General features: G+C 39.4%; 2 protein-coding genes across 3 annotated transcripts in view; one reads left to right on the forward strand and one right to left on the reverse strand.

Annotated features, from left to right (window-relative positions):
• The window catches only part of ZFP91 (ZFP91 zinc finger protein, atypical E3 ubiquitin ligase), a 46,905-nt gene extending 24,792 nt beyond the window's left edge, over window positions 1-22,113 (reverse strand). Inside the window, exons 1-2 of one of the 2 annotated variants that reach the window (XM_040495071.1) lie at window positions 21,662-22,113; window positions 16,066-16,094 (exon numbers count right to left, since the gene is read on the reverse strand). In XM_040495071.1, coding sequence (XP_040351005.1) covers window positions 16,066-16,094; window positions 21,662-22,011 — 379 coding nt within the window. In that variant the 5' untranslated portion in view covers window positions 22,012-22,113. The remainder of the gene's footprint in view (window positions 1-16,065; window positions 16,095-21,661) is intronic. The other variant, XM_040495070.1, reaches the window with a different exon arrangement.
• Window positions 22,114-22,205: 92 nt separating this feature from the next.
• LPXN (leupaxin) overlaps window positions 22,206-24,276 on the forward strand; it is a 41,014-nt gene continuing 38,943 nt past the window's right edge. Inside the window, exon 1 of the mRNA XM_040495073.1 lies at window positions 22,206-23,006. Within this exon, the coding sequence (XP_040351007.1) occupies window positions 22,991-23,006 (16 nt within the window). The 5' untranslated portion in view covers window positions 22,206-22,990. The remainder of the gene's footprint in view (window positions 23,007-24,276) is intronic.

Below are 24,276 nucleotides of genomic sequence, written 5' to 3' on the forward strand. Positions count from 1 at the left end.
ACTTATGTTGGGCTAAGAGTGAATTCCAGGAGACCTAGCTAAAAGTCTACTGCAATACACTAGGCAACAAATAATAGCTTGAAAAAGAGTAATAGCACTGGAGATGGAAAGAATTGGAGATCTGCAAAAACACTTAGAGGAGACAGGCCTCTAAGGACAGACGGGGATAGAGAGAGGTATCATGGATTTAAGTTTCTAGATTTATGACCTGGACAACTGAATAGATGGTGAAAGTATTCACAGAAAAAGATCAGGTGTCTTTTACTGTTTTGAGGAGACAGTAGGGAGAATATATGTTCCATTTTGGATAAATTAAATTTGAAATGTCCGCAGAGTGAAAAAAATCAGTGAGCCCAAAGTTCAGAGGAAGGAGTCTGGGCTACTTACCTACAACTGGGAATTGCCATTACCATGGTTGATTACAGTGCTATGATCCAGATTTAGCAAGGTCCACATAAAATGATCATTTTCAACTTTTAGAAAATGTTATTTTTAGCTATTCCCAACATTTGGCTTATTCACTGGTTTCTCTGTTCCAGAAGTAGTTTCATATGGTAAAATCTATTTAAAAAAAATTAACCATAGAATGATTTTGCTTTGTTCAGTCTTTCAATCCATTCTCTCCTAAGTACTCTTTCATATTTTGACGGTAAAATGTAGTGCAGCAGAGTATCTGGGCATGTAAAGAAAGTTATACTAAAGTATGGGTGTAACATGGACACTGAGGATAAGAAAAGGAAAAAAGCACAACAGTGCTGCAGAAACAGAAAAGCTCAGAGTTATGGGGGCACAGAAATATTACAGGGAGAAATTTGGTCCACCTAAGGAACACTGTGAGCAATAAAGCTGAGAAAGTATAATTCATCTACATTGTAGAGGCTCTGGATCCAAGCCTAAGAAATCTGTAGTTAGACAGGTAATAGAGAATCTCTGAAGGTTACAGAGTTAAGAGCTACATGACCTGAATGGAGACCAATCTGGCACACAATGGATTCATAAAGAGACGTGGTTTGAGAGTCGCAATTTAAGGAGATCAGCTGGGATGCAATTGTATATTTAATTTTAATAAGGACTTTAATTAAAAATGCTAATGGAAAAAGGTTGATAGGTTGAAGTGGGAATGGGGTAGGGGGAGGCACAAAATGAGCAGACCTTGAGCAGGGTAAGATGTAGAGGTAAGGAAGAAAGGCATCATGGATTACTTGGCATCTGCCCCTGTTATTCTACTGAAACTGCTATTGTTAAGGTTTCCAATGTCTTCCATGTAGTTAAGTCTAATTGACATTTTTCAGTTCCCATCTTATCTTCTGACAGTTGGTTTTCACGGTATCACACTTTCTTGGTCTTTTTCCTACTTTCCTAGTTTCTTGTCCCCAGTCTTTCCTGGTAGCTTCTCCTCCTCCTCCAACTGTCCTCTAGATTTAAATGCCACAGCTTAATCCTAGCATCTCACCTTATTCTACATTCATTCTCTGTAATCTACTCTTGCCTGTATCCATCATAAGTAGTCACCTTCCCTGGGTTTAAAAAAAAATTTTTTTTTAAACATTTATTCATTTTTGAGAGTGAGAGAGAGAGAGACAGGGCATGAGTGGGGGAGGGGCAGAGAGAGAGGAAGACAGAATCAGAAGCAGGCTCCAGGCTCCGAGCTGTCAGCACCGAGCCCGATATGGAGTGCAAACTCACAGACCACGAGATCATGACCTGAGCCAAAGTCAGGCGCTCAACGGACTGAGCCACCCAGGCACCCTCCTCGGGGTTTTAATATGTACTCAGTATAGTGAATGAGAGCTGATGGTGGTGCTTTAACAGGGAGGCACTGTCCACGCACAATAAAAGGGTTGCCTTTTAATAATTAAACTACAAATCAATACACAATGAAAATGCAGCACTACACAAAGTCTCCTAAAAATGGATCTAGCACTTGGGCCAATCTAATTAATGACCAATAATAAGGAATATTATCATGTGGCTGCCACTGTTCTAAGTAGTTCATGTATATCATCTCACAATGAATTCTCAAAATACTCCATTAAGTACTTCTTACATACTTTCTTAATTTTACAGACAAGGAAACGGAGACATGGAAAAGTTAAGAAAACTCCCCAAAGTCACATGGTAAATTCCCAACAAAGCAGAGTTCAAGTTCAGGTTGTCTGATTTTGAAGACTGTGCTCTTCAGCCATGATGCTCTTACACTAAAGAAACCCTGAACTCACTTCTGTCCTTTGCACGCACTTAATCATCACACTATGCATCATCGTCTTTGTATAATAAGTAATATACACCTCTATATAATATCACTTTGGTTGTGATGTTACCGTTCCTTTAAAATTGCTTTTGCCAAGGTCAACAATGCTGAGAGGGGCTCTTACCTTTGTGTGCCATGGACTCCTCTGGGGATGTGGTAAAACATATATGCCTCAGGATTACTGGTTTTAAGTGTATAAAATAAAATAGGATTTTAAAAGACGGCTTACAAAGAAAACTGTAATGGAATATAGCTAATCCACGGACCCCTCGAGCTAAAGCTAATGGATACTTTGTTTTTAATCATGGGCAACCTTTCAGTAGCACTTGCCACTACCCTTCCAGCTACCTTCTTCTAAATGAGTTTTTTAATGCTTTTTATTTTGAGAGAGAGAGAGAGAGAGAGGAAGAGAGAGAGAGAGAGAGAGAGAGAGAGAGAGAAGGAGACCACACAAGTTGGGGAGGGGCAGAGAGAGAGGGAGAGCGAGAGAATCTCAAGTAGGCTCCATGCTCAGTGCAGAGCCGAAAGAAGGGCTCGATCTCAAGACCCTGAGATCGAAGTCAAAGAGTCAGACCCTTAACTGCCTGAGCTACCCAGGCGCCCCTACCCCCTTCTAAAAGTTAAAACTCTTTGCCTTTCCTTCACTTTCACCACTTTTTTTCCTTCTTGGACTTTTCATCCTTCTCAGTCTCATCTGGGCTCTCCATACCTTACTTGAAATGGTGTTTACTGGCCTGCTTCTCTTCTCACTGAAAACACCTACACAATCTCATCCATTCCCAGAGTTCAATTAGTATCTAAAAGTTAAGACTTTTATAACCAACTACCTATTGGTCACCTCCTCTTTAATTTCAAGACTTGTGAGACCCTCAGTAGAGGACATAGCTAAGCTGTGTCCAGACTCCTGACAGAGGGAAACTAAGAGATGATAAATGGGTGTTGCTCTCAACTTGTCATAATGTGTTTGAAAACAAATACAGTGGTCAAACACCATGGTTCTGCCTACACCTATAGGAAAGGATGCATGAGCTATCAAGTAACCTGATGCTAGGAAATGCTGGCATCATATAATTCTCCTTCTCACAGAATCTCTTTTTTAATACTATGTCCACCAAGCAACTCTGTAATCACTTGGTCTTATGGCACAGTGCAAGATTTTTAGTGACACAGAAAGGTCCAAAACAACTGAATATAAAGAGAGTTTTGGTGATGATATAGAAGATGCAAATTTGACACAAGCAGAGGTCTGACAGGCACTTTTGCAAGTGAGGTCTGCCCTTCTGTAAAGCTGCCCAGAGGCTGCCATATTATTAAGAACTTGCCCAGTGGAGGATGAGAGACCATGAGGAGGAAAACCATGCTGCTGGCCCACAGCCAGCACCGACTGCTTCACACGCCAGTGTGGCCATCTTGCCTCGTCAGGCCCTTTCAGCTGTTCTCTGACCGCAGCTGCCCGACTAGCCCAGGAGAACAGCAGAAGCATCCAGCCAACTGGAAAACAACATGGGGTAATAAACTATTCTTTAAGACACCAATTCGGGGCAATGTGTTCTAAAGCAAAAGACGTAACTATGAGTCTCCATTTTCTCATCTATAAAATGAAGGATTAGAGATGATCCCTAAGATCGTCTCCAACATAAACGTAAGAGTTCACTCTTTCACTCTTCACATTCGAGGATGCAAGAAACAAAACAACAGAAACAAATTTAGTGGGATGAATGTAATTAACATAGAGAGGGAATAAAAGGAATATTAGAATTAACTACGGTTTTAAGTTTTAAATAGTGTGCAGGGGACTTCTAGTTAAACAGCAGATTGAATACATTTTTTTGGTCTGCTTCCTTCTAAAATGTCACTAAAATGACAGAGAAGAACTAAAAATGACTAAGAATCACAAAGTTAAAGGAACACAAAAGGAGACAACAGCCCTATGATTTCATTTCAACAAAATTTTAGAAGACCTGAACCAGGATAGTGATAAAGACTTTCACATCAAATAGAGTTTAAACTTACACTAGGAGGCTGGGAAACAAATCATAAGTTAACACACACACACTTAGCCACTTCAGAAAGAAATAGGAATCAGAGTCACAAGGTGCCTCTGAAAGAGGGGATGCTGAGTAAGACTGAAAAGAGAGCAGTTGGAAGGTTTTAAAAGTTAGTTTCAACACGCGGTCCCTTTTATCCTTTGCTGCCATCAACCACCCCTCTGAGCATAGGTTTACTATTTAGGAAAAGGTGAACTAGACTGGCCCTGGCATCAACAGTTTCAGGTAAGGGCAGAGTTGAAGTATTATTAGAGAACAGTGGTAATTAAATGGAACCAAAAATAATAAATGTTGAGGACCCTCCTCACTGACCTCCCACCCAACACTATAACCAGAGATACAGAACTTCTCTCTGATGAAAATGAAATGGCCCATAGAAAGACTATGCCCACATCATCTCTTTACAGGGGACAGGAAGTCTAATCCGTGCACAGACTTCCCGATCACAGACTTTACTCTAAAAATCAAAAGAAAGTTAGGGAACACCAAAAACTTGACAAAAATCTCTTGAGAGGCTAAATAAACAAATGGGAAAAACAACTTGAAAGAAATGGCAATTCAGGGAACAGAAAAAAAATACATATACACAGAAACATACTTGTATATTGACAGGAAGCGAGTATGTCATTAAAGAATAGTAATACATGAAGAAAAAAGCTCTTGGAAAATTAAAACTATGATAGCAAGAATTAAAACCTTTAAGAAAAGGTATTAAGCTGAGAAAATAAAAGTAGAAAGGGTTAAGAAGAGGGAAAAAAGAACAAATTAAACAGAGAAAGCAAAAGCAACAGTTAAAGAAATAAGAACATAAAATCTGCTATAAATTGAAGACATGCATTGTAACTTAATTTAACATCATTTATGTGTTAATTTCATTTATCAACTAGGCTAGTGTGATGCTGTGATCTATAAGAAAAGTATGTATGGTCTTCATCCACAAGCTCCTAACTCAGAGTTGCCCAAACCCTTCAAAATTCCTAAGTGTTAAAAGTGTTTCTGGTTATGTTAATAACGTTACTTTTGGATACTACCTAAGGAAGGGGGCTGGCTGCCAGAAGGTTGAACTTTTAGTCTCCCTCCCCACTTCTGGAAGCCGAATGGAACACCAATGGACAATGATTTAATCAATCGCAGGAATTATGAAGGCTCTATAAAAACCCAAGGCAGGGTCCAAAGAGCTTCTGGGTTGGTGAACACGTGGGGATCTGGGGAGAATGGCATGCTCTGAGAGGGGAGGGAAGGGAAGTGTCACCAGATAGACCCTAAGACCTGCCCACTGGCTCCTACTCCTTGACCTCTGTCTAGCATTTTTTCCTTAAGCTCTCCTTTCTAGCTTATCTCCTAACTCAAATGGAAACTGAAACCACCCCTCAAGCAATAGTAAGTGCCCTGACAGACCTCCAGCCAGCCCAGACCACCCAAGCCATTTGAGTGTAACTCCCTCTTGTAACAGACTAGCACCTGTGCACATGGACCATGGAGTAACCTCAAGAATGACCAACAACTATTGTTACCTAATTATAAAACTAAAATCTCCACCCAAGGAGAAGCCAAGCCTCATTTACATAACATACAATGTATGTACAGACATGTTCCCTTAAGGCATATATGTGACCTTATACCCGTCTCTATATATGACAAGGCTTCTCTATCTAAATATTCATCCTAACCCTAAATAAAAGGAACGCATCTTGGAGAGTCACGGCTTTGGAAGTTATTCCCTGTGATCACCTTATTTGTTGCAAATAAAGTTTCCTTTGCACAACAACTTATGTGGTGTAGTTTCTATCTGTGACTCACCAAGGAATAAACTCATGTTGATTTGGTTGCAGAAGCTTCTCACCCCTTCCTTCACATCTTGCCCTATAGATCACTTTCACCTAGCTGTTTCTGAGTTATAATACACCAGTGATCTAGTAAGTAAAATGTTTCTGAGTTCTGTGAGCTGCTCTAACAAATTAACTGAATACAAGGAGGGGGTCATGGGAACTTGTGATTTATAGTTCAGAACAGGTAACAACCTGGACCTACTACTGGCATGTGAATGGAAGTGTGAGGGAATAGTCTTGTAGGACTGAGCCCTTAACCTACCGAATTTGATGCTATTTCCTTATAGACAGTAACAGAATTGAGTTGAATCCTTGGAATATCCTGCTGGTATCTGAGAATTGCTTGGTTGCTGTGTGGGAAACCCTCTTCTCCCCACCCCCACTATAGTGCCTAGTTGTTTGGTCAAACAGCCTAAATGTCACTGTGAAGGTCCTTCTGCGATATGATTAACATGTAAATCAGTAGATTCTGAGTAAACTACCCTCCATAATGTGGGTGGGCCTCATCCAATCAGTTGAAGGCCTCAGAGCAAAGACTGATTTCATGGAGTTTGGCTTCAAGATTACAACACCACCTCTTATCTGAATTTCTAGTCTGCTGGTTTGCCCTGTGGATTTTTAACTTGATAGCCACAATCACTTAAGCTTAAGGAATTTAAGCTAATTCCTTAAAATAAATCTCTCTCTCTATATATATATATATATTCTATTGGTTCTGCTTCACTTGAGGAGCCATAATACAGACTCTGGTACGGAAAGGGGTTCTAGAGGAAGAGAATGTTTTTTTAATATAGTGATTCAACAATTCTATACATTATTCAGTGCTCACCACAGTAAGTATACTCTCAATCTTTTCACCTATTTTACTCATCCCTGCACCCACCTCCCCTCTGTTAACCATCAGGTTTTTCTTTCTTATGTATTTTTTAAAGATTCATTTTATTATTTACTTTTTTTATTTTTTTATTTTTGAGAGAGAGATACAGTGTGCAAATGGGGAAGGGGCAGAGAGAAGGAGGGAGGCACAGAATCTGAAGCAGGCTCCAGGCTGTCAGCATGGAGCCTGAACTTGAATGCAGGGCTCAAACTCATGAACCAGGAGATCATGACCTGAGCCAAAGCCGGCCACTTAACTGACTGAGCCACCCAGGTGCCCCTAGGGTTTTCTGCACATAGTATTACGTCACTGGCAAACAGTCCAAGTTTCAATTCTTCCTTACCAGTTTAGATGCCTTTTCTTTTCCATGTCTGAGTGTTGTGGCTAGGATTTCCAGGACTATGTTGAATAAAAGTGGTGAGAGTAGGCACCCTTATCTTTTTCCTGATCTTAGGGGGGAAAAGTGCTTGGTTTTTCACAATTGAGTATGATGTTAGCTGTGCATTTTTCACGTATGGCCTTTATTCTGTTGAAGTGTGTTCCCTCTAAACTTACTTTGTTGAGGGTTTTCCTCATGAATAGATGCTGTACTTAGTCACATGCTTTTCCTGCATCTACTGAAATGATCATATGGTTTTTATCCTTTCTCTTATTGATATGACCTATCATGCTGATTGATTTGTGAATCCTGAACCACCCTTCTGTCCCAGGAAAAAAATTCCACTTGATCACGAACGATTTTTCAAATGTATTGCTGGATTTAGTTTGCTAACATTTTGTTGAGGATTTTTGCATCCATGTTCACCAGATAAACCAGCCTGTAGTTCTTTTTTTGTGATGTCTTTATCTGGTGTTGGTATCAAGGTAATGCTGGCTTCACAGAATGAATTTAGAAGCTTTCCCTCCTTTTTTAGTTTTTGGAATAGTTTAAGAATAGGTATTAACTCTTCTTTAAATGTTTGGTAGAATTCACTTGTGAGGCCATTTGGTCCTAGACTTCTGTTTGTTGGGAGTTTTTTGATTACTGATTCAATTTCATTACTCATCATCAGTCCATAAACATTTTCTATTTCTTCTGATTCAGTTTTAGGAGGTTATATGTTTCTAGGAATTTATCTATTTCTTATAGGTTGTCCAATTTTTTGACATATAACTTATCATAATATTCTCTTATAATCCTTTGTATTTTGTGGTGTTGGTTTTTATTTCTCCTCTTTCATTTCTGATTTTGCTTGAGTTCTCTCTCTTTAATGAGTCTGGCTAAAGGTTTATCAATTTTGTTGATTTCTCAAAGAAATAGCTCCTGGTTTTATTGATCTTTTTTTTTTTTAAGTTTCTATTTTGCTTATTTCTGTTCTAATCTTTATTATTTCCTTCCTACTACTGGGTTTGGGTTTTGTTTGTTCTTATTTTTCTATCTCCTTTAGGTGTAACGTTAGGTTGTTTGAGATTTTTCTTGCTTCTTGAGGAAGGCCTATATTGCTATAAACTTCCTAGAAGAACAGAATCTTAAGGATGAGCTTTCTGAATTAGTTCTGTGGTTTCTGGAATCGTTTCTTTAATTGATTTAAAGGCCCTAATGACTCTATTTTTGGTAGTAAAGAGAACACTGAAAGTCTATGGCAAAAAATCACCAATGGATACTCCTGATCAAATATTTCTTTAATAACAAAGTTCTGGCCATTTATGTAGTCAATACTTTAGAATATTTCAAGTTAAATGAGCAGAAAATTGGCTAGTTGTTTCTAATGACACTAGACGAAGTTGGGAAAGATAGGGATGTGCTTAGGGATTTAAATTCCTAGCTCAAGTACCATATAAATGACCTGAAAGTTTCTATGCCTGTGCTGAAAGAAATCCCGATCTCCTACAGCTACAGAGCTGAGATTGCTGGAAACCAAACCCAGAGTCTCACCAAGGCCAAATGGGTATAGATACTTCTGAGTACCACTGCTAGCAGTAGAGACCAACACTGAGTCCCTGATATGGCACCATTCCCTAGGGTTATCATCCAGCTACTTAATGGCAGGTTCATTATAATGGACCACCCACACCATGGAAGTGGCAATGTTTTGTTCTTTGTGGAATCGACATCTGGTTAAGGATTTGCCTTCCCTGCATATAGTGCTTCTGTGAAAAATACCATTTGTGGACTTACATAATGTCTTATCCCAGTCATGGTTTTCCACACAGCATTTCTTCTGAACAAGGAACTCACTTTTCAGCAAATGAAATGCAGCAATGGACCTATGGCTCATGGAATTCACTGCCCTTACCACGTGCCCCACAATCCTAAAGCAGCTGACTTAACAGAAGAGTGGAATGAAAGTAACAAACACCGGTGAGGTTGTGGAGCAAAAGAAATCCTCATCTATCACTAGAGGACATAAATGTCATAGCCACTATGGAAAACTCTTTGCCAGGCTCTTAAACATAACATTTATCAGTTACAATGTAAAAATTCTACTCCTAGATATCGACCTAAAATAAAAACATTCATCCATTCAAAAACTTGCCCATCAATATTCAGAGTATCATTACCCATGGTAGCAAAAAAGTGGATCAACTGATAAATGGATAAATCAAATACAATATTTCCATACAAAGAAGTACTACACAAAGGAATGAAAATATCGATACATGCTATAATATGGATTAACCTCAAAATTATGCAAAATGAAAGAAGCCAAACGCAAAAACACATATTCTATACACAAGTCTGTTTATAAAGTGCCCAGAAAAGGAAAACCTATGTAGACAGAATTATACACTTGAAATAGGTGTATTTTATGATATATAAGTTGTGTCTCAGTAAAATCTTATTAATAATATGCATCACAGCACTAGACATAAAGGCCAATAACTAAAAGCTACCCAAATGCCAATCAACAGTAAAATGAATAAACCATGATACAATCTCACAGGGGAACACTGTACGACAATGAAAATGAACAATCTATATAACACACACAACCTAGAGAAACCTTACATAATGGAAAGCAAAGAAGCCCTACACAAGAGTACATGCTGTATTACTCCACTTATACAGAATCCAAAAAATGGCAAAACAAATTTGCGCTGTTCAAAGTCAGAATGGTGGTTACACTTGGGGGTAGGGATCAGATTCTATTACTTGACCTGGGTAATGACTACATGACTGGGCTTGCCTTGTGAATATTCACAAAGCCATACATTTATGGTAAGTGAGCCTGTGCATATGTATGGCATATCTTAACCGACTTTCAAAAAGATCACCTGTAATCCTAGGAAAAAAGAACAGAAATATCAAGTGTTCTTCAATCAGGTAATTTATTTATTCTGTAAATAAATTACAGAATATACATTCTGTATATTTATACATATCTGTATATTTATAATCAGGTAATTTATTTATTCTGTGAATAAATTACAGAATATACATGTGTAGTAGCCATGGTTGGATGCCCACCAAGCATCTATTTGCCTCCTCTTTCCTGAAAGACTCGATCCCACTCTTAGACACATGGTGGGATTCCTGATCAGTGTAAGCTAAAGGCTTTCAAAGTATAGTCTGTGAATTCCTAAAGGTTACCAAGACCTTCTCAAGAGGTTTACAGGGTTGAAACTCTCCAAAACAACCTGTATTGGAATTTGGATTACATTTCATTTGTAGATCAGTATGGAGAGAAATGACATCTTAACAATATTGAGCTTTCAAACCCATGAACATCATTCATTCCATTTATTTAAGTCATTAATTTCATTCAAGTGTTTTGCACTTTCCAATGTTTAAGTCTTTCATGTCTTGTAAGATTTATCCCTAACACCTATTTTTTGATGCTCCTGTAAATGGTATAATTTTATAATTTCAACATTTTTGTTACTAACATACAGGAATACAACTGATTTTTGTATGTTGATCTTGTATTATGTGAGGCAGCATCAAGATGCCTTGCAGATTTTGCCTTCAATGTTTTTGCAAACTGCTCTGAGGCCACCACGACCCGAAAATGTCTAGACTGAAAGACCAAAGAGGGAACAGCCCAACTGAGAAACAACAAGTTTCTGTATTTTAAACTATTGAACTTTTGGAAGGTTACATGGCAATAGATAAGTGATACAAGAGTTTAGGGAGAGTCACAGTAAAGAAAATAGGGTTTAGAAATTCTCAAAAGAGGCAAAATTACAAAGAAGCTAGGATACAAGTTGGGAGATTAACTGGGATCAAAACAGCAATGAGGTAGGCAGGCAGAGGACAGAACCACAGTTACCTCTAAGAATTACTTGCACTGAAGCTAAAGGGGGCTTTGCCTTGATGTAGTTAGATCAATCTGGCTAGTTTTAATTCAGAGGAGCTTGATCCTTCTTGGACTTAAAAGGTCAGGGGGCATGAAATCATAGCTAACTCCTTTTTGTCAGAGGTTCTTGTCCACTCATGCTTCAGTTTGCTTCCACCAGGGCATTCTGCTGCATCTCTCAAGTGGTTGTGGCACGAATTGGATCTCAACACAAAATAACTACTCTACATTACAAAATTAACTTATAAGTGTTGTCAGAGATGGTTTCTATGTAAGTTGAATCATAATGGGCAAACTGTTACAAAGTTATTTCTTTGTATGTAAGGGAAAGACTCATTTATCTGATAAAACATCCCACAACTGAAATGAGTTGATAAGCCCATGGGCTTTCTGAGCCCATGTCACAATCCCCACACGAGGTATGTCTGCACTTCTAGAAAACTAAAACAGAGAGCAAGAACCACAGGAGGTCTAGGTATTTGAACAAGAAAAATAGTTTAAAGGATATGGGGCATTCCCAATGAGGAACTGGATGTCTGAGTAGATCATTCTCCTACTGAGAGAAATAATATAGCTCCTGTTACCTTAAGATAAAGAGCCAGGAACAAAATAGGACAGATAAAATGCTATGTACTGTCAGCCATTTGAGACATGAACATTATCGTAACAGTCAGAAACTTGAGTTTCTGAAACCTGATCAGACTACTCTGTATATTTCTATAATTAGCTCTTTGTTTCTCATAAATAATTAGTAAAGTCCATTTTGAAATATTCCAGCGTCAGCAGTATTTAGAGAAATCAAGGAAAGCAAGGCTCTTTTTTAAACTTATATTTAAGCCAACTTTAGAAGAGTATTATTGAATTTGTGAAGAATGCTTCCGTTAAAAGTGATCATATATTTGAGAGTTAAGACTGAAACTATATGCCCCCCCCCCGTTTTTTTTTTGCCTAGTGATTCTCCTTTCAGAGCTCTTTCCTATTCAAAACCAGTAAGATTTTAACTAGGGACACCAGGTTATCAGCCAGGAGACTCAAAATATTTCAAAGAATTGTGAAGACAATGTCCTAAGTAACTTCTCACATCATCCTTTGTACAAAAACTCAAATGGAAAAATTAAAGTTAGATTTTTCTCAATGGGAGTAGGTAAAACAGGTGGGAAGCCTGTTCTATATAGTTAAGAATAACACAAACATTGTTTAAGGGTACTGGAAATGACAGGATAAGAAATAATCCAAGGTATTCCAACATAGGAAAAATGAAATAGTCTGATGAAATTAAAACTATAAAAATTGCTAAAAATAAATTCCAATTTTTAAAAGAAAGGAATACAGAGCTATAACATATAAATTAGATCAATGAACACAAAAATGGAGGATGTGATCCAGGAAAGAAATAACAAAACAAGCTAATATTTTAGTAATAATTCCAGATATTATGTTGATTATAAATTAGATAAGACAAATAATCAAAGCTCTTAACAATTTAAGTAAATTCCCAGATCTGTAATGAACTTATTCGATGACTCTGTCTAGGTAATGTTTTCTAAACGTTACTACCCTGTAACAAGAAGAGTAACTGAAAACAGTAAAAGAATTCTGAATAAAAGGTGAGACCCAGAGTTTAATACAATCAAAATTTTAAGCACTCAGTGCTCCGAAGTGTTTTCCACAAATTCTAATTTTATGAGCTACCCCTTAAAAACACCGGGGGGGGGGGGTGTATTATAGTCAATTAAGTTAGGGAGTTACTGCACATTTTGGTATTTTTATTGCTCACTACTCAACAAACAAAATCTGAGAGGCCCTGCAATAAAAAAAAAAAAAACAAAAAACTAACACACTGATGACTCAAACACCTAGCACATTTGACTCTGTAAATACTTATTATTCCACGAAACACTTGAAACTCACTTTAGTAAACATTAAGATATTATAGTCTCCTTTTTTTTTTTTTATAAGGTTTCATCTTGGGCAGTTTTAGTTGGAGGTTTGAAAGTAAAGAAATTAAAATTAGTGGATAAAGTAACACTGGAATTACTAATAAACTACATTGCATTGCGGCAAACTATCACTATACTTATTACCATAAGAATAACATTAGTTGAAAACAGAGAACAGAATGAAAACAGAGAGCAAAGTTAAAAAGGAACCTGCTAGGCTCCATCCCACAAAATTTCTGCTAACACTCTTGGAAGCTGGCAATGGTAAACTAACTTTCATGTTTCAAGTTTTTCCCTTTTTGCTTCTTCTGTGTGGAACGCTCTTCAGCTATCTACATGCACACTCAGGTCTCAGTTACAAAGTCACCTCAAAAGGGGTCTTCCCATGACATCGTAACTTCATCAAACTCTGAACCACATTATTTTAATCAAATGTTTCATTGCACTGATTTGATTACCAGCACAACCTAGTACCTAGAATGCTGCTGGACACATAATGCGATGCTCAACAACTACTTGTTCAATGAATTAATAAACACTATCTTTGCAAATCTCCATTTGTTTTTATATATTTTCATTTTCCATTTGTTTTACATATACCTATCTGGGTTAAATAAATACAAGAACAGGAACCAATACAAATATGTTTCTTTACTATTTCAAGCGTAAAACAATCAACATGGCACTTTGCAACTTCATAATTTTAAAACAAGTTGTTTTTTGTGTGTATGCAACATTATTTGTTCAAACATGTCCAAGGTTCTTATCTTTGACTGAAGGAAAGGATATAGTTTCACGCTGTTTGGAGTAAATAAGAGTTAAACACAATCCTGAAAACATCTTGTCAATATTAAGGAAACAGAATTAGTAGTACCTCTAGAAAATATCAAAAACCTGCTCAAAATTTTGAAGAACTTTGGAATGAGTTGAGTTACTTCAGTTAAAATGCAGCCAACTGAACATGAAAACCACTCCAGAGTAACAGAACAACTTTCTGAGAAGTTAAATGACAAGAAAAAGGGTAAGAATCGAGGTGAATTTAAAAGCATAGGGAAAAGTGACCACCATAGCCTCCACTTCTGTATTCCCTGGTCTATTGTTTAAACGTACGTAAGATACAGTTTTCTTATGTTCCTATATACTGTTCAGAGTTGAACAGCCACGATGAAGAGATGAAAATGAGGGCTGGAGAGTATCTATTTCTTCAAAATTTTACAGTTACCTTTTACTGAGTGTTCACTGGATTTTCAGGTATTGATATTATTTGCAATAAAAGGCAGAACTTGAATTCAAGTGCTGAGCTCTAACTAGAGATTCGGAGCATTTAACTAATGAATTGAGTGAACTGATGGAGACTGAGCTACCCAGAATGCAGTTTAATCTCTCCACAGCTGCACGGCTATGTAACAAGCCAATTTCTGGTTTAAGACATCTATGCAAAGAGCAATTAATTTATCTCCAACAGAGATTCAAAATTACCACCACATCCTCCAAGTTCTCCTCAAGGCAACCCAAAATAATTTCTTTATACATACTCTTTAGACACATCAAACAACTTTAGCTCTAATAAAGGCAAACTGAGGATTTTGTCTTTTGTTTTAATAAAAACTGCTCTGGTACTTGATTGCCACCTGTCTATGTTTTCTTCACAATATAACATTTCAAAATGATCTCTGAATAAGGAACGTTAGACCTTCCATTCTTGGCAGACTCTATTTTCCAAGTAAGAGCAGCAAACTGGTCATGCAAAGTTTTCTACACAAAAAAATTTGCCTAGAATAAATATTTCTGCCTGATATGAAATACTAGCCTCAGGTTCTAAAATTCAGAGGAAAAAAAAAACCTGGTAACTGGTATCTAATTATTTACAAAGCAGCCACCAATTTAAGTCACTGGTTCCTAATCACACTGTCATTCTTCTACATGGCATTAAAATCCAGGGTTTAAACTTGCCTTATACATGTTACATTTTCTCAAAGCATTCTTTATGATGAGAAAAATCTTAATACATACGAACATATGTATGTATATAAACACACACATACATACATAAACACATGTACATACATAATTGGCCAAGCCTCAGTTAGATTTGTCAGACACAATAAATGAAATGCACTTAAAAGTATACTTGTTCCAGTCTTAAAACGGATGCTGCATATTTGATTTAGCATCAAGAAATGCAGGCAATAACTAGAAAAAATATATACATATAATGACTGAGCAACTGGCCCAGCATGTTAGGGGCTATTTTAATAATCCAATCTGCAAAGCCAGAATAAAGTCTTTTAAAAAAAAAAGTTGTTTTTTGTTTTTAAAAAGGTGGACATTAGCTTTCTTTCATAATCCAGATAAGCAGAAGACTACATTTAATACCTATATTTGGTTTGGTAAAACTCTTTTAAAGAGAAACAGTCTAATGATCCCATTTAATGATTCATCAGGCTGAATGAAATCTTAGAACACTTTTCTTCTCACATTCTTCAAACTGCATTTATAATTTGAGTCTCTACAGGCACCAAGATTTTGTCTATACTCTGTATATTGTGTATCATTTCTGTTACTTTACTAAAAAACCATATAGCTAAAAACAAATTGCAATAAACTGAAATGAGATAATCTGATTTCACACTGATTAGGTTTCCAAATAATGCCAAAATGTTCCACTTGCCCAAACCTAGTATCTAAATAGGTTCTAATCACACCAATAATTTTTTACTAAATAAAAGTCACTTTTAAATGAGAACAATCTGAATCATTAGGCTGCAGTTTATTCTATTTTCTATCAGATTATAAAACAACCAGTGTAATGTACACGACAGATAAGAATGATCAAGTCTTACCTTTGTCAGTTGTTACTTTGTCCACGCATCTGAAAGAAATGAGAATCAACTATTAAAAGAACAATCTTGCACACTTTCTTAAAACACAGATATTTATCTCTTTCAGGTTCATCTCCAGAGTGATGCAGAAAGCACCTAGAGTAGTGTGGTCAATAGAACTTTCTGCAATGATGAAAATACTATATATCTGCACTTTCCAATATGATAGTCACATGTGGCTGAGTGCTTGGAATAGCTTATGTAATTGAGGAAGTGAATTTTTAATTTTGATTAATGTAAATTTAAATAGCTATCATATCTGACAGCACACAGCTACAGTATTCTTCAAGACAGTTTCTAACTATAAAAAGATTAATACAAAGGAAATATTGCTGATTATATTAAGTGGTTATGTAAGAAAATGTCCTTATTTTACTAAATGCAGTAACTAGGGGTGAAATAAAACGTTTGAGATTTTCTCTAAGGTATGTCTGTCAAAAAAAGCGGGGAGGAGAAGGGAGATAGAGGTAACGAGCAAAATCTTGACAACTATGGAGATTTCACTGTACTGTTTTCTCTACTTTGTGTATACTTGACAATTTTCATAAGAAAAATTTAATGAACCTAACAGAAAACCCCAAATTATTCATTTGTTATACCCAAGTCAAAATCTATTTCTACAAAGCAAAAGACTGGACCTTAGAAATAAATATAATTTGTACTTTACAAATTAGATAGCAACAGCAAAGAGTTTTATGTGTTATAAATGGATTTTTAAAAATGTTACTATCTTGTCTTAAATTTGTTAACATTTCTATCATTCATAACTGTTGAGTGTGGTAAAATGAACCCCTGCCCCTGGAGTCATTACCCAAATTCAAAAGTCCTCAGGTCTTGGGTCTGTATTGTAAAGATGTCACACAGTATTTCTGAAGCAGTACAAAGTTGGTTTGGTTTTTTTTTTATTTTTTGAAAGTAACCCTGATATAAATGAAAATCTTATGTAATAAAAGAATGTCCAAATACAGAAGCCATAGCATAATACAAAAATCTGTTCTCCTTAGAAAGAACAGCTATCATTTTCTCATCCCACTTTTTTTTTTAAAGCTTGGTATTATAACTTTACTTTAAATTATATTATCAACATCCCAGTTAATAATTAACATAAGATAACTGCTAATCATCCGAACTCTAAAGGAGAAGTACAGATTTAATTGCTAAATTTTGAAACTATGCAATAAACTTTCCAAAAACCGTTTGGAATGCTAACATGTTTCTATTACCATATTGATCACCATAAGAGGAAGGCTCAGAATTTTAAACTTCTACAACTGGAGCTTTCTCCAAAGAGTCTCAAAAGCTGTTTCAATTCAGAATATTACTGCCTTTTCATTCCCATTATCATGACACCTTACAAAAGGAAATAGCAAGAAAGTGTCACCCAAAGGTTTACTACCATTTTACTTTAAGCAAGAAAATACACCAAAAATGGAATGCCATGTACCAGAAAATAGAGCAATATTTGTTTCCTTCATTTATAACCTCCCCCGAAACCTGTAGTAGTCCCTCTAAGAATACTCCATTTTAGCCAATAGGGTTACTCAATAGCTATAAGTTTAAAAAAGTATTTACTGAAGTTTTACACGAAGTGCATTGGCTAAACACAGGCCTTATGATCATGGTAGAACAAAAAGAAGCCTTTTTTGCAATCTAACCTACTTTTAGTTTAAGAATTAGTTTCCGTATTAGTAAAAAGCAGATGTTTTAACTTGATGAATTCAGAAAAAAAAATGGTAGAAATGTACATATAGTTTTTTTAAAAAATATTTTTGAGAGAGAGAGAGAGAGAGAGCGAGCGAGAGCATGGGAGAGTGGCGGGGAGAGGCAGAGAGAGAAGGGAACAGAGGATCTGAAGTGGGATCTGCACTGACAGCAGTGAGCCCCATGCATGGCTAGAACTCACAAACCATGAGATCATAACCTGAGCAGAAGTCAGACACTTAACCAACTGAACCACCCAGGCACCCCGAGAAATGTACATATACTTTAAAATGAGACGTGGATTAGGAGTGCCTGGGTGACTCGGTCCATTAAGCGTCCAACTTTGGCTCAGGTCATGATCTCACGGTTTGTGGGTCTGAGCCCCACATCAGGCTCTGTGCTGACAGCTTAGAGCCTGGAGCCTGCTTCAGATTCTGGGTCTCCCTCTCTCTCTCTCTCTGCCCCATCCCTTGCTCACACTGTGTCTATCTCTCTCAAAAATAAACATTTAAAAAATGTTATTAATAAAATAAAAATTAGACATGTATATAAACATCTGCAATTAAAATATAAGAATCTGAACTCTTAAGCTTATTGGCCAAAATACAGCAAATGATGAACCAAATTCTTCAATAGTACTGATATAAAAACCTTTCTTCATATTTGGTTTATCTTTTCTTATAATTAGCCTTAAAGTTTTATTTTAAAATGTTTCTAGCATTTAACTTTATGCCTTTCTTTTGAGCAAATTCACTGAAAAATCATTTCCTTCCATAAGGATTTCCTGTTCATTAACTTTTGAATGTTTCAATGTAAACGAAAACATTGTTACAAGCATAAATGTATATTAAAAACTGTAACCTAGTTATCACTTAATTATAAAGCTAACTTCACAAATCATAAATTGTCAGTTATTGATGAAGACACTAATTTAAAGAGCTTAAGTAACTTGTCCAAGGTCACTTAGTGAGTAGTAGAAAGCTGGGAGCAGAAACTATCTAGTCCAATCTTTTTCTACTTCATTACTTTGCCTTCTAACAAAAAAAGAGGTTTCAAACAATCCAAATCCCTGTAGCTATTAACCTTTTAAACTACTGTACACTTTGCTGTCTCTTCAATCAAGAGAAACAAATGTAGGTGAAACAGCTATTACTGAGAATTTATAGGAGGAAACGTTGGAATATGTAAAAGAACCTGAAAAGAACAAGTAATTAAGACAGAGATTAAATCTCTTCCTTCTTTTTAAAAAATTGCCATATGTTGTTAGGAAAATAGAGAAGAAGGTCAGAGAATACTTGACCAGGGTTCAGTAAACTGATACTCAAAACCTCACGAGAGGTGCCTGGGTGGCTCAGTGGGTAATGTGGTTAAGCATCCAACTCTTGATTTAAGCTCAGGTCATGATCCCATGCTTTGCGAGACTGAGCCCCAAGACTGAGCCCTGTGTCAGGCTCTGCACTGACACCATTGAGCCTGCACGAGATTATCTCTCCCCCTCTCTCTCTGTCCCTCCCTCCTGACCCCACCTCTCTCTCAAAATAAACAAACATGAAAAAAAAAAGAAAAAAACCTTCTGAAATATCTTGAACGGTTAAATAATTTTAACTGATTAGTTTTAAAGTTTACTTTATCACTCTGAAAATCCATAAACCATGCATACATGTTTCACAAACCTGCACTAATCACTGCATCTTTCCTTCAGACTGCAAAGTCCTTCAAGACCAGGACAATGTCTCATTTACCTTTATAAAGCCTCGCCCAACAGGGTACCGGGCCCAGTTACTGCTCAATCATGGTTTAGTTAACTGAAATGCTTTAGAACTCCTTTGATTTCTAGGGCATGCAGTAAATTATTACTAGGAAAATTTATTTTAACAATCTGATCAAAATTGCGTAACTTTAAGAGACAGTTCTGAGGCTAAGAGAAGGTAAGAGAACACTACTATCTTTTGCAATACTGGATAAAAGGGAAGGACACTAAGAATTAAGGCTCTATCTTTCTCCCCCCAGGGAATAATATGGAGGAAAAAAACTGAAGGGATTTAATTAAGTCATCTTCATCCAAGTTCAACTGTTTTAAAGTAAAAAGACTCGTAAGTACTTTTTTTGCCAAGAGTTAGGGGAAAAAAACCAAAGAAATGGAAAAAAAACTATTGCACTAGGTGTCATCAGGTTGAGACATCATTTCTGTAAGTAAAACTGGTAGGAAAGTGGGAGGGAAATGAGCAAGGAAGTTTAGGTATATTTTACTCAGATGGGTAGGTGAGAATGGAAGGGCATTTAAAAATGTATTATGAGGTTATTAACTTTCCCAGGTGTGGCAAAAGAAGGAAATGGAAAAAAAAATCCCAACTTTGCAGAGCTCACATAAAACCACCACGCACCGCTTACGTCTCTGGTATGCTACCACCACTCAAAACTAACTTTTAGCAAAGACTGCATGTAGTACGTACTAGGCTTTGTGTTAAGTGCTTCACGTGCTGTACTTAATTCTAATTCATCTCATAAGGATTAACATTAGCTCCTATAAACAATGAAACTAAAGCACACGCAGTTGAAGAAATTTGTCCAAGGAACTTAATCCAAGTAAGGGTAATGATAGCTCTTTTCAAACTGGTGAGATTAAATACACAATCTTAAAAGTTTTTGTGACTGTAATTAATCTACAGGAATTAGAATCCCAATCGCAGCCAAATGATTTGTATGTACAGATTGGATTATGGATTACGGATTATGTTAAATAACATTCAAAAATTTGAAGTACATCTAACACCTCTGAATTTTATCTCTTTCTGAGGGGCTTCTAAGACAAGAATGCAAGTCAGAGACTTAAGTTTTAATTTTGGAAGAGGTGTTTTCAAGTTTTAAATTTGGGATAAGCCAAATCTTGCCACACTATCTTTGGGAGGGGGCACTTAAAACTGTAATTCCCCCACTCCAATTTTCCCTTTTACCCATTTTTTTCACTTGAAAGTCGAAAGATAAAAATGTTTTCAGCGACGAATTCAATGGCTAATATGATTAATTTCTACAATTTACAAACACACGTACTCAGTATTTCCGACATAGAAACATCTTTAACTATTTGTTCCTGGTCCCTCCATTATCCCTAGGTGATAACAGAATTCCTTGAAGAATTGTCTTTTAAGGATGAAGTTCCTACGTTGGAGCATAAGCACAAGCAGAGAAGCAAAAACTAAAACTAAATAAATAAATAAATAAAATAAAATAAAAGGAAAACCACTAAAAGATACCCATCTGATTCTGCTATGTGAAAGACTACACTTAAAATTGGCAGAGCCACGTTTCACCCTCCTAAGCACCAGATTCCTCAAACAAGTGAAACGTGATGTGAAAATTCAGCAGAGTGGAACAAACTACATAAAGCTGCTCATACAACTGGCTCTCGAGCTAATTAATGGGAAGGGGGGGTGGGGGCCACACACTTTAGAAGCCAAGACCGTGCTGTTGATTTCCTAATGGGGATGTGATGTAATACTGGAGGGCCGCCTTACGAGGGGAAGGGACAGGCTGACAAAGGGAGTGCAGATGCCAGAGCGCGGGCGAAGCCTGCGGCGGCGGGGAAGAGGAGAGCCGCTAAAGGCGCAGGAAAGGTGTATCCCACAAAGGACGACCTCGGGGAGAGGGGAAGTGGCCCCGCGGACGGAGGGCACGGGGGAGGGCCAGAGAGGAGCGACGGGACAGCTAGCAGGGAGGCGGCGTGACATCTGGCGCGCGAGCCGGCAGGGGGCAGAGCAGGCAGGATGTCACGTGGAGTGGGCGCTACGGGAGCCGAGAAGGTTGCGTGCGGACAGAGGGGGGTCTTTCCCACCGCCTGAAAGACTGCGTTACTCACAGGAGTCGCGGACTCTTCTTGCCCTGAGCTGGAGACGGGGGCTTCGCGGCCTGGGACTGCTGCCCTGGGGCGTCGGGAGGCCTGGCGCTGGGGCTGCTCCTCCGCCGGCGGGGATACTCGGCCTTCCTCCGGCGAGACACAGCGGCGGCGGCGGCGGCCGCAGCGGCCCGGCCCCGGTCCCGACCTCCCCTCAGCACGCGGCTGCTAGTGGTCCCTGCAGGCGCCGCCGCCGCCGCCGCCTCAGGGGGCTGTTGTTGGGGCTCCTCCGGAGCCGCCTTGGCCGCCGCCGCCTCTCCCCCTTCCTGGTCCTGCTGCTCCGGGGGTCTCGGCTCTTCCGTCTCCCCCGGCATCGGGGCTCGTCCGTCCCCCACCCCCTCGTCCCAGGCGGCGGAGGCGGAGGCGGCGGCGGCCGCGGCGCTGCTCCCCCCGCCCCCTTCGCCTCCCGGAGCGTCCGGCTCAATCTCACTCAGCGCTCCTCTTTCCCCCCTCCCCTCCGCCCGGCTCCGAGGGCGCCCCCCCCACCCCCTGCCACTCAAGGCCCGCTACCGCTGGCGGCGCGCGCGCCCGCCACAGACGTGCAGCGGACCAATCGGAGAGGAGGGACGGCTTCTTCGCCCTGCCCCTCGCGGCCTCTCACGCAGCGACGTACCAGGTTCCCTCCCCCACCCCTTCCTTCAACCAATCAGGAAACGGCTCTAAGGGAGCGCGCGAGGTTTCCTTCCCCGCGCACCCGTTCTCACCGTTAAACGGCTGCGTCTCGCGACAATCCTAAAGTGACCTTCCTCCCCCCCTCCCCCGCCCCACGAGCTCAACGCGCGCTAGGGGCAGTGGGAGGAGCAGGTCCCGCGAGGAGATTGGTGGGAGGAAAACGCACCTTTTTCCCCGCCTCGCGCGCACCCTGGACTGGCTGCGCGCGCACCTGCCTCCCTAAGGAGCCGCTAATGCCACAGGGCTCTTTCTATCCTTCTTCCTTAAGCCGTGGAAGTAGCCTTGGCGTTCTTCTGCCTCCACCCCGACCCCACTTTCCTGTCTGTGGCCTTTCTGTCCCCAGCGCCGCCAGGTCTTGCGGAAAGAAGGGGAAAATTTTTTGAGTTGTCGCTTCTCCTTTAAGAAAAAAAACGCCGTCGGCTGCCGGATGAAAGTCTCTGAAAAAATGGCGGCGGTAGAACAGAGGCGGGGTCGTGAGGGCAAGGAGGGCCCGCCTCTTGGCGCATGCGCAGGGTCAACTTGTCAAAAGGCATCCTGGGAGATGAAGTCCTGAATATCCTGAGCTTTAGGAAAAGATGACAGGCAACCGGAGGCGTAGAGGATGCTGGGAGGTTTTGAGTGATGCACGATGGGAAAGGTAGTTTACTCGTTCTGCAGTGGGCGTCTGTTCTTTCAAGGAGGTAGTATTTCCGGGTTAGGCCGCGAAACTTGCACAGATCCCAGCTGGGTTGTCGGGGCAGTTGCTGGTTGGGATAGCTTAGGACTGTTTTCCCGACTTTGGAATCGGTGTTGGCGACACATTTCTTGGGTGGCCACGTTCACAGTGGCCTGGGTTGGTTACTTTGCACCTCCTAGCGTTCATATTTGCAGTATACGCCTCGTCATCTTACGTGTGACCCGTGAGCTCCTAGAGGTCAGGCACTGAATCTGGATCCGTCGGGTGCTTGGCGCATAGCACAAACCCACCACTCATTTGGTTCTTAATGAAAGTCTGTGGAGGGGCGCCTGGGTGGCTCAGTCCATTAAGCCTGGGACTTCAGCTCGGGTTATGATCTCACAGCTGGTGGGTTCCAGCCCCACGTGGGGCTCTGTGCTGACAGCTCAGAACCTGGACCCTGCTTTGGATTCTGTGTCTTCGTCTCTCTCTGTCTCTACCCCACTCGCACTCTGTCTCTCTGTGTCTATTAAAAATAAACGGTAAAAAAAAAATTTTTTTTTTTAAATAAAAGTTTGCAGAAAGGATTCTAGAGTTGCCGTTTTACCAGATGTTGGTGCCAAGGAGCTGGTGTCAGCTGCCTAACTTGGCTGTGGTCCCTGGGCTGCAGGGAAGGGGGTAGGGTGAAGGGTTGTTATCATGATTCTGTGACCTACTCAGAGAAACCCAAGGCCTCTTTCATGCTCCCTCCCTCAAAGCCACTTGGCTTCTGTGGTTTTGAATGTTTCTGCTGCACAGGAAGCACGGTCAGAATAGCAGCTTTGTCAGAAATTACCTGTCTGTTCACTAGCGTATGCAACTATATTATCCTAATGCGTCAAATGGGAGTTTCCATTTGTTTTCCAAGTTGCAGTCAGTGACTCCTGCATTCCTTCCTTACTGCTTTTCATGAACTATACCCAGGAAGCGATGTGAGAGAATGGTTCTTACCCCTAGAAAATAAAACATCCAGGGTTAAAACCCCCCAGAGAAAGCAGTTGGAAACAAGATCTGGGGATCCAATTCTAAATTTCACATAAATCATTAAGTTAAACTGCAGATGGAGTCTAATATTTGCAAGCCAAGTGCTGAAGTGCATTTTTCCTTGGTGTCTTGGCTTAGTTACCAGTTCAGATGAGGCAAATGGCATATTTGCTGTCGAGTGTTCTGCACTTTCATAGGACTAGTGACATTTCAGTTGTAAAAACTACAG

This window comes from Herpailurus yagouaroundi, unplaced genomic scaffold (genome assembly GCF_014898765.1).
Source record: "Herpailurus yagouaroundi ecotype Mexico unplaced genomic scaffold, PumYag 187, whole genome shotgun sequence".
Lineage (NCBI taxonomy): Eukaryota > Metazoa > Chordata > Mammalia > Carnivora > Felidae > Herpailurus > Herpailurus yagouaroundi.